Raw genomic sequence first — 12870 nt, 5'->3', positions numbered from 1 at the left:
TTTCTCCACGATCAGCAGGCGCTTCAACGACGGAAGGCAAAATCGAGCCAATGATGAGTGCAGCGCAAAATTGCCTTGGGGGAAAATTCCAGGTCTGTCATTGTCCGCAGCGACATGTGCCTTGTACTGTTTATGGGACAAACCTCGCCTTGTAGCGATATACAAGAGTCCATTCCTTTCACCTTGTCCCCGTTCTCTCGTTCACCTAGTTTGCCATTGCAGCTTTGAAATCTCGAGGCAGTTCTATTGTTAGCAAGCACTTGCACATCTTTGGTTGGATCTGTTGCTGGATCTCGATGACATCAACAATCCACATACCCACAGCGAGCGATCATTTCATGAATTTAGAGATTCCAGATGTCACAGACCCAGCTACGGAGTCGCGCCCATGCAGCCGTCGAGTACGAGCTACAAGCTCAAAAGCTTTCCCTCGAACCCTCGTCACAGACAAGTGACGATGTCGACATCGACAAGCCTGGTCATGCCGTTGAAGCAAAGTTCATTACCCCCCTGGACCCGGTCATCGAGACCGTAGATGGCAACAGACTACCAGCCGTCCCCGTCCAAGAAGCACACAAGATCAACTTGTTGAAGAACCGTTGTGAGGGCCGAGCGTACCGGCCAGGACGACCGCGCGGCTTGAGCCGATTTGACAGGCAGAGGGCTGGGCCTGGGAAGGTCGACCGGAACGAGTTGATGAAAGATGACCAGGAGAGCGAATCCAGCCGACTAGACGAAGCAATCCCGGTCCTTCATACACACCCGCTATTTCCTCCTTTGCCCCTTTATGGCCCTCCGTCACTTCTACGAAACCTCCAATGTGCAGTACTTCGAACGACATCAGCTGTGCTCTCCACGGCCTTTCTTACCGTCATTGTTCTCGGGGCGTTATTTACGTCAATACCTCACTTTGTGAACTATGCCTGGTTGTGGCTTACCTTTCGAGATCCTTATAAGAGCAGGCCATTCCATGACGAGGAAAAAAGACGTTCGCTTATACGCCAGAAACAAGATAAGGAATGGGAGAGGCGCACGACGAAACAGGATGCAACTGCTCAGAATGGTGCAATCAAGCCAGCTGCTTCGTCACAGGAGTCGTTGATGCCGCTCGAAGGGGGACCTGACAAACTAGTCTGCGACATCAGGTACTATGCACGTCGAGTCGGTCTAGATGCCGAAGAATTCAGAGTGCAGACAGAAGACGGGTTTGTTTTATCATTATGGCATATCTACAACCCTGCAGAGTACACACCTCGTCCCATTGCGGAGCGACAACCAGACGAGCCTACCGTTTTCACAAGTTCCAAAGAAAATTTCCAGCAACACATTCAGACGCAGTACTGCGACGGCAACAGAAGATACCCCGTCCTACTAGTTCATGGGCTTCTACAGAGCGCAGGTGCTTATTGTGCCAATGACGACGACAGTTTGGCTTTTTTTCTCTGTAAGTCTGGGTACGATGTATGGTTAGGAAACAATCGTTGCGGATTCAACCCCGAGCATAGCCTGCTAGAGTATCACGATCCACGGATGTGGGCATGGAATATTCGGCAGATGGGGGTGATGGACCTTCCTGCATTCATGTCCCGAGTTCTGGAAGAAACAGGATTTGAGAAGCTGGGGCTAGTGTGTCACAGTCAAGGCACTACAGAAGCATTCGTGGCTTTGGCAAAAGAGCAGCGACCAGATCTGGGTGACAAAATCAGTGTCTTCTGCGCTCTCGCCCCTGCGGTTTATGCAGGCCCCTTGATTGGCAAGATGTATTTCAAGTTCATGCGGGTTATCTCACCGTCGATGTTCAGGGTGTTTTTCGGCATTCACAGCTTCATCCCCTTGATGATGACCATGCACCGTACACTTCCTGGCAAGATCTATGGTGCTCTAGGCTACCGGGTTTTCTCGTTCCTGTTTGATTGGACAGACAGGCGATGGGATCGAGGACTTCGGAACCGGCTCTTTCAATTCTCGCCCGTTTATGTGAGTGCGGAGAGCATGAGGTGGTGGCTGGGTCGAGAATGCTTTGCGACGCAAAAGTGCATTCTAGCCACGCGGGAAGAGGGACAAACAGAAGAGGAGGATGACGGAGACGAAAGCTCTGAGCCTGCTGCGTCCGATGGAGAGGATCGAGGCAGAACCGCGTGGTATGACGAACATGTGCCTCCCCTGGCACTCTGGGTTGCTGGAAGTGACGATCTGGTGGATGGTCGGAGACTTTTACGGCGATTCGAGCGTGGGCGCGAACCATTCGTGCAGGTGGTCCACAGCAAGGTGATTGAGGAATATGAACATCTCGATGTGCTTTGGGCAATGGATGCTGTGGAGCAGGTGGGCAACGAAGTTCGTGAGGTGCTTTGGAAGACGATGCCAGAGGAGGCAAGACGGATATGCAGAGAGATATCTGGTGTCGTGGATGATGGGGGAGGGGATCGTCAAACAGGTGACTGTCTAAAGTAATTGGAGGCGAGGGGGAGACCGTTGATGTCCGTTGCCAGAAGCAAATTACAAGGAGCACGAAGGAGATACATCATAGAAAGATATCCCTGTCACACGCTATAGTGATAGGGAGAATGATATATACAGAAACAACATACAAGGCACAAACCAATGGTTGTAGCTGCTCAAAAAGGCGGGAGGTTGGCGAAACCTGGAGATGAACGTACTTGTAGGTCAACACTCGAAGTCCGAATTGGGTAGGGCGATGCGGCATACCCATGAAATATCATGGATAGCTTCCACTGATGGTGCAGCCCTGATTGCTAGGAGCCGACCGACGTGGCCGCGGGGCATGGTACAAGCGAAGAAGCGAAATTCAGGTACTCGGTCATTAGAAATATCGGATAGGGCGGAGACAGCGTGACAGCTTATCGTGAGGCAAAATTGAGAGCTGCAGAGAAAGATCTCACAGGTACTTTGTCCGGCGAGTCGGGTATCTACCTAGGTAGTTGTCTGGCCCTGCACCTGCACCTGCTCATAAATCCCTCCCACCTCTTGAAAAGATAGATGGACTGTCAGCGCAACGGGCGTAAGGCAAAGGATGAGTAAGGTACGGTGCTGCTTGTTCCAAGAGAGTTTCTCGCGGAGGAGATGGTGGAAGTGCAGCGTCACCAGGCGCGTTGGTGATATCGGGTAAGCATAACGAGTCAACGAAGAGCTGATAAGAAGAGAGGTGCTGATAGACAATATCATGTCATAGATGCAGGTTGGGATGGATTCTAGATCGAGGCAGAGGAGGCGAGAGAAGTGAAGAGGTGTGTTGAGCTATCGGCTTACAAGGCCAATAGATAGTTAGTCAACGAGATTGTCGCGTGGCATTCCTTACAAGGGGCACTTTTTGAGGTGTTTGGGATTGTTGCAGTTGCTGATGGTGCTGATGATGGTGCTGATACCTTTACTGCCTTTAGTGACAATCTGCCCCATACATTGGCGATAATTGTCTCTAGTGGTCAACAGCAGATTTAGGCTCGCCTACCAAGAGTCTCTTTAGGCTTTAGCTACCCACGGAGACGCCCACTGTTGGACCCTGTATTACTCGCCAAGTACCTAGGCACAGGTCGGTGGCCCGTTCCTCCACAAGTTGCCCCCTCCTCTCGTGCCCAGTAGCGGCCTCTTGCCCCCCTCTGGTGCCCCTCTCCGACCTGGTCTTATCTTTTCCTCACCCTTCGCCAGCCATTCAGCTCTCTCATCAAAATCTCTCCATGCGATACTATACCCGTATGAACCTGCCACTCCTCGTCATGGGCCACGCTGGGCTCTGGAGAAAGACTCCACCCTGCCGATAACCAGCGTCAAGTTTCCCGATTAAGGCTTAGCTGCTGCTTCTCAGAGGCCAATTCATGTCCACCGCCTCACGGCCCCTGCGCAATTTCGCCCGCTGTGACAGGCTCGCCTGGCTTCGCTCTGCTTTTTTTCTGTTCTCCCAGCTCGCGATGGGATGCATGACTTGATTAAAAAGATCCTCGGTGGGCATTCTTGCTATGAATACGGCCTTCTTGCCTCTCAACTCCAAGTCGTCCTTTTCGTGTGCGCTTCACATCGATTCTCGCCCATATCGCTAGGTCGCTTTGCTGAGTGCATTGGTTCTTCTCGCAGTCTACACACCAAGGTCGTTCGAACACCTCCGTCTGAATCTGGTGCGGGACGTCATTGCACATGCATAAAACTTCAATCTCATCCAAATAACATACCCACGTTTCTGGCGCCATAATGAGTGCAGACCGAAATCTCAGCGTTACCTCGCAGGGAGGACACCGCAAGTCGGTTGCGGAGGAGCCTGTGACCTCTGTGCTGCCACCCGGCGAGGTGCCTATATTTGACCGAGAGTTGACTGCCGATGAGGAGGTTCTCGCCGCGCTTGGTTACGTGTATGTGCTTCTCTAAATGCTCCAGGCTCTCTGTTGCGCCGCATCGTTTCTAACATACAAACAGCCCTGAATTTAAGAGAGAATTCTCGTTATGGACGTCATTTTGCGTTTCTTTCGCCGTCCTCGGCTTGCTTCCGTCCTTCGCTTCGACTCTCTACTATGGCATGGGCTATGCCGGGACCCCTGGTATGACATGGGGTTGGCTGATTGCTATGGCTTTCATTCAATGTGTGGCCATGGGCATGGGTACGTCTCACGTTTGGCTACTGCAAAGAGACTCCTAATGTGCTACAACTAACATAACGATAGCTGAGTTGTGTTCCTCTATGCCCACCTCGGGCGGTTTGTACTACGCTGCGGCCGTGCTGGCACCCTCGGGATATGGGCCCCTGGCTGCCTGGATCACTGGTTGGTCGAATTGGCTGGTCCAAGTCACAGGCGCCCCTTCAGTCGACTATGCTTTGGCTTCGATGATTCTCGCAGCCGGTTCCATCACCAACCCAGACTACATCCCCCAGAACTACCAGGTTTTCCTCCTGACCACTCTGATCATGATTCTGCATGCGTGCATCTCATCCATGCCTACGCGCTGGATCGCCACCTTCAACTCGTATGGGAGCACGTTCAACATCATTGCCTTGGTCATTACCATAATCACCATTCCCGCGGCCACCACCCGTGGGTCCCAGGGATTGCCCCGTTTCACCAAGAGCAGCACTGTCTGGGGCAACTTCTACGAGGGGACGGACTTTCCCAATGGAGTCGCTCTGCTCATGTCGTTCATCGCCGTCATCTGGACCATGTCGGGATATGACGCCCCTTTCCATCTTGCAGAGGAGTGCAGCAATGCAAACATTGCCAGTCCTCGGGCCATCGTTCTGACCTCTGGCGTTGGCGGCATTATGGGCTGGTTCCTGCAATTGGTCGTGGCTTATACCGTGATCGATATTGACGACGTCCTCGATTCGGATATCGGCCAACCTTGGGCCACCTACCTCGTGCAAATCCTACCGAAGAACACTGCTCTGGCTCTGCTCTCAATGACCATCATCTGCGGCTTCTCCATGGGCCAGGGTTGTATGGTCGCCGCATCACGGGTCACTTTCGCATACGCCCGTGATAACTGCTTCCCTTACTCCAATCTGTGGAAGCAAGTCAACCCAATCACCAAAACTCCAGTCAATGCCGTCTGGTTGAACTGCGTTGTGGGAATTCTTCTGACGCTCCTCCTTTTTGGAGGTGAGGCGTCTATCGGGGCTATTTTCAGTGTCGGCGCCATTGCCGCATTTGTCGCCTTTACCATTCCCATCACGATCCGGACTTTCTTCGTGGGCAACCGGTTCCGTCGCGGTCCATGGCACCTGGGCAAATACTCGTATCCCATCGGTGTGGCATCAACATGCTTCACCTTGCTGATGATCCCTATTCTCTGCTTGCCCAGCGTGACAGGATCGGATCTGGACGCCTCACTCATGAACTGGACCTGTTTGGTGTGGGGTGGGCCGATGCTGTTTATCTTGATCTGGTGGGTCGTGGACGCCCACAAGTGGTTCACAGGACCAAAGGTGAACATTCAACATATGATGCTTGGACAAGACCAAAACGTTATCGACGGGAAGGAAGGGTCCGACTCGGGCAGTGGAATCTCGCCAGCCCCGGTCTCAGACATGGACAAGGCAATCCTGAACAAAGTGTGAGGTGATGTCGGAGCAAAAGCACGCAGGATGATTGGATTTCAAGCGACATGAGCACTGTTGGTCTTTTGGTTTTGTGCGTGGAGAGTGTATGTATACCCCAGGAATGCCCACCTCGGCGACTCTTCGTATTTAGTGTAATTTGGATGATGAACACTATGGACAAGTTTGATCAATTTCTTCGTCAAACGTAAGTTGCACTTTACCTACGGAGGCGGATGGAGCTGAAGTCGCTACTTGTATGGAAGGGGGGAGAGAAGGAATTGGAGCTATGGCTGTGAAGGAGACGTCTGAGACACTCTTCCGATTGGAGTTGAGCTCTTGTGATAAAATTGTCAGGACTCGTAGTCAGATTGTAGCTGATACGAGCAACTCGTGATTATGTACCCGGGTCAGGAAGGGCACATGCATTGCGTTACCTTGATCTCTTCCTCTGCTCGATGGACCGAGTACATCCTTGAATGTAAGTCGCCTTTACCTGGCGTGCATGGGTGCTCGATGTATCCATCCGGGGGATTTCCGCTTGATGGATCTGCGACTTGTACCTCGTACGAGTGTGACTTATGCATGGATCAGCGCTATCATCCACCACAGAAGCAGCTCGATTACAATCAGACAGCGGAACGACTCATTCTTAGTTACATCCCTCGGCACAAGCCTTCCAAGGTATGAGGTGCTACAGTCACTTCACCTGCTCCAAAGGGCAATGATTGTCCCCCAAATATCCACCCTTCCCCCACAAACCACCAGGATGAAGCTTTATCAAGCCTTTTGGTAGTGCTGGTCAAGCACCTGTGGCTCCCCCTTGGACGAGGCGCTATCCGCGGACCTTAAAACCAAATGCAACCTTCCTATCTCGCTGCAGCCTTCTGGCTCGAGTGCGTCATGCGACACCTTGCCCCCCGGGTGATGGGTATGAAGATCTACCTTGCAAGGTAGCAGGGTAGCTCGAGCTAAGGTACCTGCGGCTTGACATGTCTGCCATAAATACTCTGCTTGGTCGCGGTCTCCACGCCTCTGCTGTTTGGCATCTTCTGCCTGGTCTTACAAGCAAGTGGACACCATGCATTTCTCTGGCCTTTTGATCGCGTCGCTGGTGGCTGGCGCCCTTGCGCAGTCTGTGTCGAACCCACACAAGTTGGCAGCTCAGAGGTTGGCTCAGAGAGCTCCAGCTCCGGCGCCACCACGAGAACGCCGGTCTGTGCCCTCGCTCAGGAAGAGACAGCAGCCGAGCTTCTTGACGCCTCAGACCCAGAGTGAGTCGGCCAGATCTCGAGATTTCAGACGTGAGCCCCAAATGGGAACTGACAAAGACCAGAGTTCGCCGTCAATGGTACCGGCGTGCCACTGGTTGACTTTGATATTGGCGAGTCTTATGCGGGCACGCTCTCTATCGATGGAAACAGCTCAAACCAGAACCAACTGTTCTTTTGGTTCTTCCCCTCCGATAACCCTGCGGCTTCGGACGAGATCACCATCTGGTTGAACGGCGGGCCTGGATGCAGCTCGCTTGACGGGCTTCTGCAAGAACATGGCCCGTTCCTGTGGCAGAGCGGGACCTACGCTCCCTTGCCAAACCCGTTCTCCTTTACGAACCTGACCAACATGGTCTACGTTGACCAGCCTATTGGCACGGGTTTCTCGCCTGCTGCGCCGGGAGCCCCAGCAAAGATCAACAACGAGGTTGATGTTGGCAGACAATTTGCCGGCTTCTGGAAAAACTTTATGACCACCTTCAACCTGACGGGACGCAAGGTCTATCTCACTGGCGAGTCGTATGCTGGGCAGTACATTCCGTACATCGCCAGCTATATGATTGATCAGAACAACACCGATTTCTACAACGTTGCTGGCATCCAAATCAACGACCCCAGTATTGGACTCAACTCTGTGCTCAACGAAGGTAAGCCTCAAGTTTCCCGGATACCAGACTTGGTCATTTTGGCTGATCTAAAGAGCACAGTGCCTGCCGTCACCCACATGAACAATTATGCCAATGTCTTCGCCCTCAATGACTCTTTTGTGGCTGCCATAAACAAGCGCGCCGAGGATTGCGGCTATATCGAGTACATGGAAAATGCATTGACCTTCCCACCCAAGGGCAAGTTTATGGAGCCGGTGAATGCATCAAACCCAGGTAGGTGGCTCTCGCGGATCATTTAGCTGGCGCTGACCTTGGCTGCCACAGATTGTTTCATCTGGGAAGACATCCTGTTTGCCGAACTCTACGTGAACCCTTGTTTCAACTTCTATCACTTGACAGGTAAGACGGGGCTCTTTTGACGTCTCCTTGAACATGGTGGCCTACGAAAAGAACATCAAAGTAACAATGTGTGACTCTTCTGACAGACTACTGCCCGTTCCTGAATGACGAGCTGGGCTTCCCATCTCTCGGCAACGGACCAAACAACTACTTCAACCGCAGCGACGTCCAAACTGCTATTCACGCCCCGCCTACCGACTACGTGATCTGCGGCGACGACACTCTATTCCCCAAAGGCGACCAATCCGACCCATCGTCCTTCACCGCCCTTCCTCACGTTATCGAACACACCAACAATGTCATCGTCGGCAGCGGCCTTTTGGACTACCTGCTCATGACCAACGGCACGCTGATGACCCTGAACAACATGACCTGGAACGGCGCCCAGGGCTTCTCCAAGAGACCCTCTGACAAGTTCTTTGTGCCATACAACCCCTCGATTGGGTTCGTGATTCAAGAGACGACCAACCAGCCCATCCCCGCCACACCTGTGGGATTGGTCGGCGGTGGTGGGTTCATGGGTACCACGCACACCGAGAGAGGATTGACCTGGGTGACGGTCGACATGGCGGGTCATGAGATTCCCCAATATGTCCCAGGCGCCGCGTACAGACAGCTCGAGTTTTTGCTGGGTAGGATCAAGAGCCTGACCCAGATGGGTGACTTTACCACGCAGACTGGTAACTTTACTGGCACTACTCCATTGTAGCTGGCTGAGTCGCAGGGTGAGAGATTGTACCAATGAGCTTGGTAGAATTAGATAACATCGACATATCATCTAGTAATGACAAGTTATCACACCCATAACGCAGGCACCCAAGTTGCACCAGGCAGTCGGCTAAGGAGGTGGCATGGCCAAGCATGGCCTAACTTTGCTGCATCCCCAAAACTCGTGACCGCGCGTCATCACGACGCGTATCGTTCGTTCCCAATGCCACATTCCCCACCAGACGGCGGGATGGGAGATCTGGACTTAATGAATCTCGCCCGGTGTTGTCTTCTTTTCTCTGTCACTTTCTCATCCGGGAAAGGCTTTTTGGAACACTCATGCCACTTGAGCGCAGGTCGCCGTCCGTACACAACCGCTTGATGGGCACTAGAATCCCTCACCCCTCATCCACCAATTTTCATGACGGCGACGACGAATTTCCCGCCCCGCCTGCGAAGCGGCTAAGAGCCACCGTATCCACCACTGGTACCACGAACCCGAAGCACGACTCTCCGGGGAAGTTGACGCAGAAGCGGAAGATCAAGGACGAGGAGATTGCAGACTCGGAAGAAGAGCGGGAAGAAAACGTCCTCTCTGAACAGGCCGACCCTCCACGGGCGACACAGTTGGAGGCTACTCTGCCACCGGTCAAGACAGACGAAGAAGCCATCGAGGCCTATGAGGCTTACAAGGCAAGTGAATACGGACATGATGACCAAGACCGCTGCGATGAAGACACGACCTTGTCAAGGCTCGAATCTCGCTCCTGGATCCGAGGACGCAGCTCGATTTACGTGGACGCCTTCAACCTCGCTCTGGACACGGTCCTCGACGAGGAAGAGCATCTCTTCGACGAAGCCGAGTTGAGGCTATTTGGTATCTGGAGAGAACTCAGCTATGAAGCGCAATACCTTTACGTGCGGCTGTTTCTACGCAAGACCAGCAAATGGTTCCGCGTCAAAGACCTGCAGTACTACAGCGATGTTGCAGACATGGAGGCGGCCGTGGCCGAGTTGCAGAAGGAAAGACCTTTACCTACCGTTGACGAGAAGCCCAGTGCCCATCCCGGTGAATTGGAACCCCCCGAAGGCACGGTTCTGGGCGAAACATTTACCTTTGCCGAATGTTCGTCAGAACACATCAAAACCTTGGATGAGGCCAGCAGTCTATTGCTTTTGGACGAATTGAAAACCCTGGCGAAGGAGGCAAAGGTGCAAGGCAAGAACAAGCGAGAACTCTTGCACAATTTCCGCCGTACCAGTGGCAGACAAGCTGGGCTGGGGTTCAAAGAACTCAGGCGCACGGAGACGCAGGAGTCGGGAAGTGCCATGTCCGAGGACAATCACTCGATATACGATGATGAGGACGAAGAGGAAAGCAGTGGGCTGAGCACACCAAACACCTCAACGAGTACGAATCGAGATGCTCACTTTACGAAGAAAATCCTCGATCGGACAGGTCGTTGCGTCCGACTTTCTCTCACCCCACTGAAGCTTTTCGAGCGGGTCCATCTTGTCTTCTACCGTAGCACGGAATGGACGGAGAAGAGCTTGACGACGTTGATTCTGGCCAAGATATCCCGTCGCAATTTCCCCGAGTATATTGTCAGTCGGTCGACCACCATTTTCGAGTCTCGTGCTCGTCTCCTCGAATTCGAAGCCAGCCTGCGCACCCAGTTTCGCGTCGACAACATCCTCGAGTTTAACGGGACACCGGGCCGAAAGGCTCTAGAGGAAGTGAAAGACATCTTTGAGGCAGTGTATCCGCGGTGGAAAGCCCTGCTGGCAGAGGAACAGAGGAAAGAGGACCGCATCTACGAGAGTGGTGAGGGTGCTTATCTGCGTCGTTTCAGCCCTGCTTGGGTATATACGCGCATTGTCCACAAGGCGCTTCAACCTCTTGCTCGGTTCAAAGAGCATCTCCGTGAGCACGAGCTGTTGAACGAGCTACTGGGACAACGACTCTTCCACGCAGCGAGGAGAGGGGCATGGTACCAACGCAGAGCACTGTTGGAAGAACACTACATGCACGCTCTCATGCCTGACGAAGGTCGATCATTCGAGGCCAATAAAAAGCATTGGAAGCGCATCGCTCTGAAGACTTGCGAGCTGGGTCTTCAAGACAAAGAATGCCATGTCATCTACCACTACGACTTGCAGAAGCGGGTTAAGAAATTGGAAAAGCAATTGCGTGTGCCCCTTCGAGAACAGCACGACTTTGGGCATGTGAAGCTCGGGAAAGCTGTGGAGAGGGATGTCGTGGGCATCAAAATCGAGCAAGGCCGCGAGGACACACCGTCACGCACTGTCGCTCTCAGTAGGAAGAACAGCGTCAATACGGCCGTGGAGAGCGATGCAGCAGCCACCGACAGCACCAAACGCGCCTCTCTCTCCAATCAGCAAAGCAATCCAGCTCTGGGAGGCAAGACAGTCTGGCTTGACCACTTGGACACCAACCTCCCTGTGTCAGTTGAATCGATGTGTCTCTCCCACTATCGCCACGTACTGGGCTACAAAGGCTACCACTCCGAGGGGGGCATCCTCCGGACCATCTTCGGCCTTTTGTTTTACGACATCCTCTTCTTCAACCCGTACATCCCCAATGTCTTTCAAACGTCCTACCAGACCTGTCCGCTCGATCTCCACACGGACAGTTTCTTCTCGGCCCGCATACCCGAGATTTTGGCGAGGATCAATCAGATCTCCAACGGCGAGGCCGTGGACATTGTCCGGCGGGTGTGGGACCAAGAGTACGAGAGACGCACGTGCATCGTCGGCGTGAGGTGGGACGAGTTTGAAAAGGACGACCTCTTGGAGTTGGTGGGTTGTTGGGAGGGCCAGGCGCTGGGTACCGTCATGCTGGTCATGGCACAGGAGTATCAGAGCCGGGGCGGTGGCGTGCCGGACCTGGTGCTATGGAAGGTTCACGAGGGGGTTGATCAGGGACGTACTCACGATGATGCTCATGCCCATACCCATACTCAGGCCGACCAACCCGGACGACAAGCCAAGGGCCAAATCCTCTTCGCCGAAGTCAAGTCCGCCAACGACCGGCTCAGCGACACGCAGAGGCTCTGGATCAGCGTCCTGCTCTCGGCCGGGGTCGAGGTTGAGCTGTGCCACGCCGTTGCCGGCGAGATCAGGTCGGTGTAAACCATTCACCCACGCTCAAATCAATCAATCAATCAGCCAACCAGCCAAGTCAAGCCAACCCAACAGGTAGATAGGATGGAGAACTATATCTACATCTATACCTCGTACATCCGTCCGTCTATCTCGATTTCCAAGGGTCAAGGCACGTACGTACGTACGTGCGTACATAGCGTACATACACCCATCGAGATGTATATCTATGAGATGTTGATGTACACGACATGTCGCGAATAGAGCCATTCTCCGTTCCTTCTCCTACGGACTCGAGACTTCAAGACTCTGTCTTCAGTCTCCAGTCTTCAGTTTTCAGTCTTCGGTCTTCAGTCCCCGTTACAGATCTACCGAGTACAGTTCAGTACAGTACTTGCACTTGTATTATTATTATTATTGTTCTTGGATCATGGATCTTGGATCATCTCTGTTCCTCCTTTCTCTTCCTCTCTCTATTCCTCTCTACCCCACTCTTCCTCTATCTCTCTCTTTCTATCGACTCGAATTAGAGCTCCTGGGCTCCAAAAACGTCTTTCTCTGTCTTTCTCCTCCTTCTAGTCTAATCTATTCTAGTCCGGTCCGGTCTGATCTCGTCTGATCTGATCTGGTCGGTCTGGTCTGGTCTGGTCTGGTCTAGCTTGTTGTACATGGAACAAGTACAGTCACAGTCTATTATCCCCCCCCCCCCCCCCCCATACCC

The 12870-nt window shown here is 53.0% G+C and overlaps 4 protein-coding genes across 4 annotated transcripts; all 4 read left to right on the top strand.

Annotated features, from left to right (window-relative positions):
• Window positions 1-357: 357 nt before the first annotated feature.
• AYO20_11514 (hypothetical protein) lies at window positions 358-2454 on the top strand (the record flags this gene model as incomplete). The annotated part of the gene is made up of 1 exon (XM_022649761.1): window positions 358-2454. One exon carries the CDS (start codon window positions 358-360, stop codon window positions 2452-2454), a length of 2097 nt encoding a protein of 698 aa, XP_022494261.1.
• A 1749-nt stretch (window positions 2455-4203) lies between these two features.
• On the top strand, window positions 4204-6058 carry AYO20_11513 (hypothetical protein; the record flags this gene model as incomplete). Its single annotated transcript, XM_022649760.1, has 3 exons — window positions 4204-4361; window positions 4426-4607; window positions 4671-6058. The coding sequence occupies 3 exons, from the start codon at window positions 4204-4206 to the stop codon at window positions 6056-6058; spliced, it is 1728 nt and encodes a 575-aa protein (XP_022494260.1).
• Window positions 6059-7118: 1060 nt separating this feature from the next.
• Window positions 7119-9027, top strand: AYO20_11512 (hypothetical protein; the record flags this gene model as incomplete). The annotated part of the gene is made up of 5 exons (XM_022649759.1): window positions 7119-7311; window positions 7374-7958; window positions 8019-8192; window positions 8244-8318; window positions 8405-9027. The coding sequence occupies 5 exons, from the start codon at window positions 7119-7121 to the stop codon at window positions 9025-9027; spliced, it is 1650 nt and encodes a 549-aa protein (XP_022494259.1).
• Window positions 9028-9365: 338 nt separating this feature from the next.
• AYO20_11511 (hypothetical protein) lies at window positions 9366-12179 on the top strand (the record flags this gene model as incomplete). The annotated part of the gene is made up of 1 exon (XM_022649758.1): window positions 9366-12179. The coding sequence occupies one exon, from the start codon at window positions 9366-9368 to the stop codon at window positions 12177-12179; it is 2814 nt and encodes a 937-aa protein (XP_022494258.1).
• Between the last annotated feature and the right edge of the window lie 691 nt (window positions 12180-12870).

Source organism: Fonsecaea nubica (assembly GCF_001646965.1).
Source record: "Fonsecaea nubica strain CBS 269.64 chromosome Unknown Scaff161, whole genome shotgun sequence".
NCBI classification, from domain to species: domain Eukaryota; kingdom Fungi; phylum Ascomycota; class Eurotiomycetes; order Chaetothyriales; family Herpotrichiellaceae; genus Fonsecaea; species Fonsecaea nubica.
This window is presented reverse-complemented; position numbering and strand designations above follow the sequence as displayed.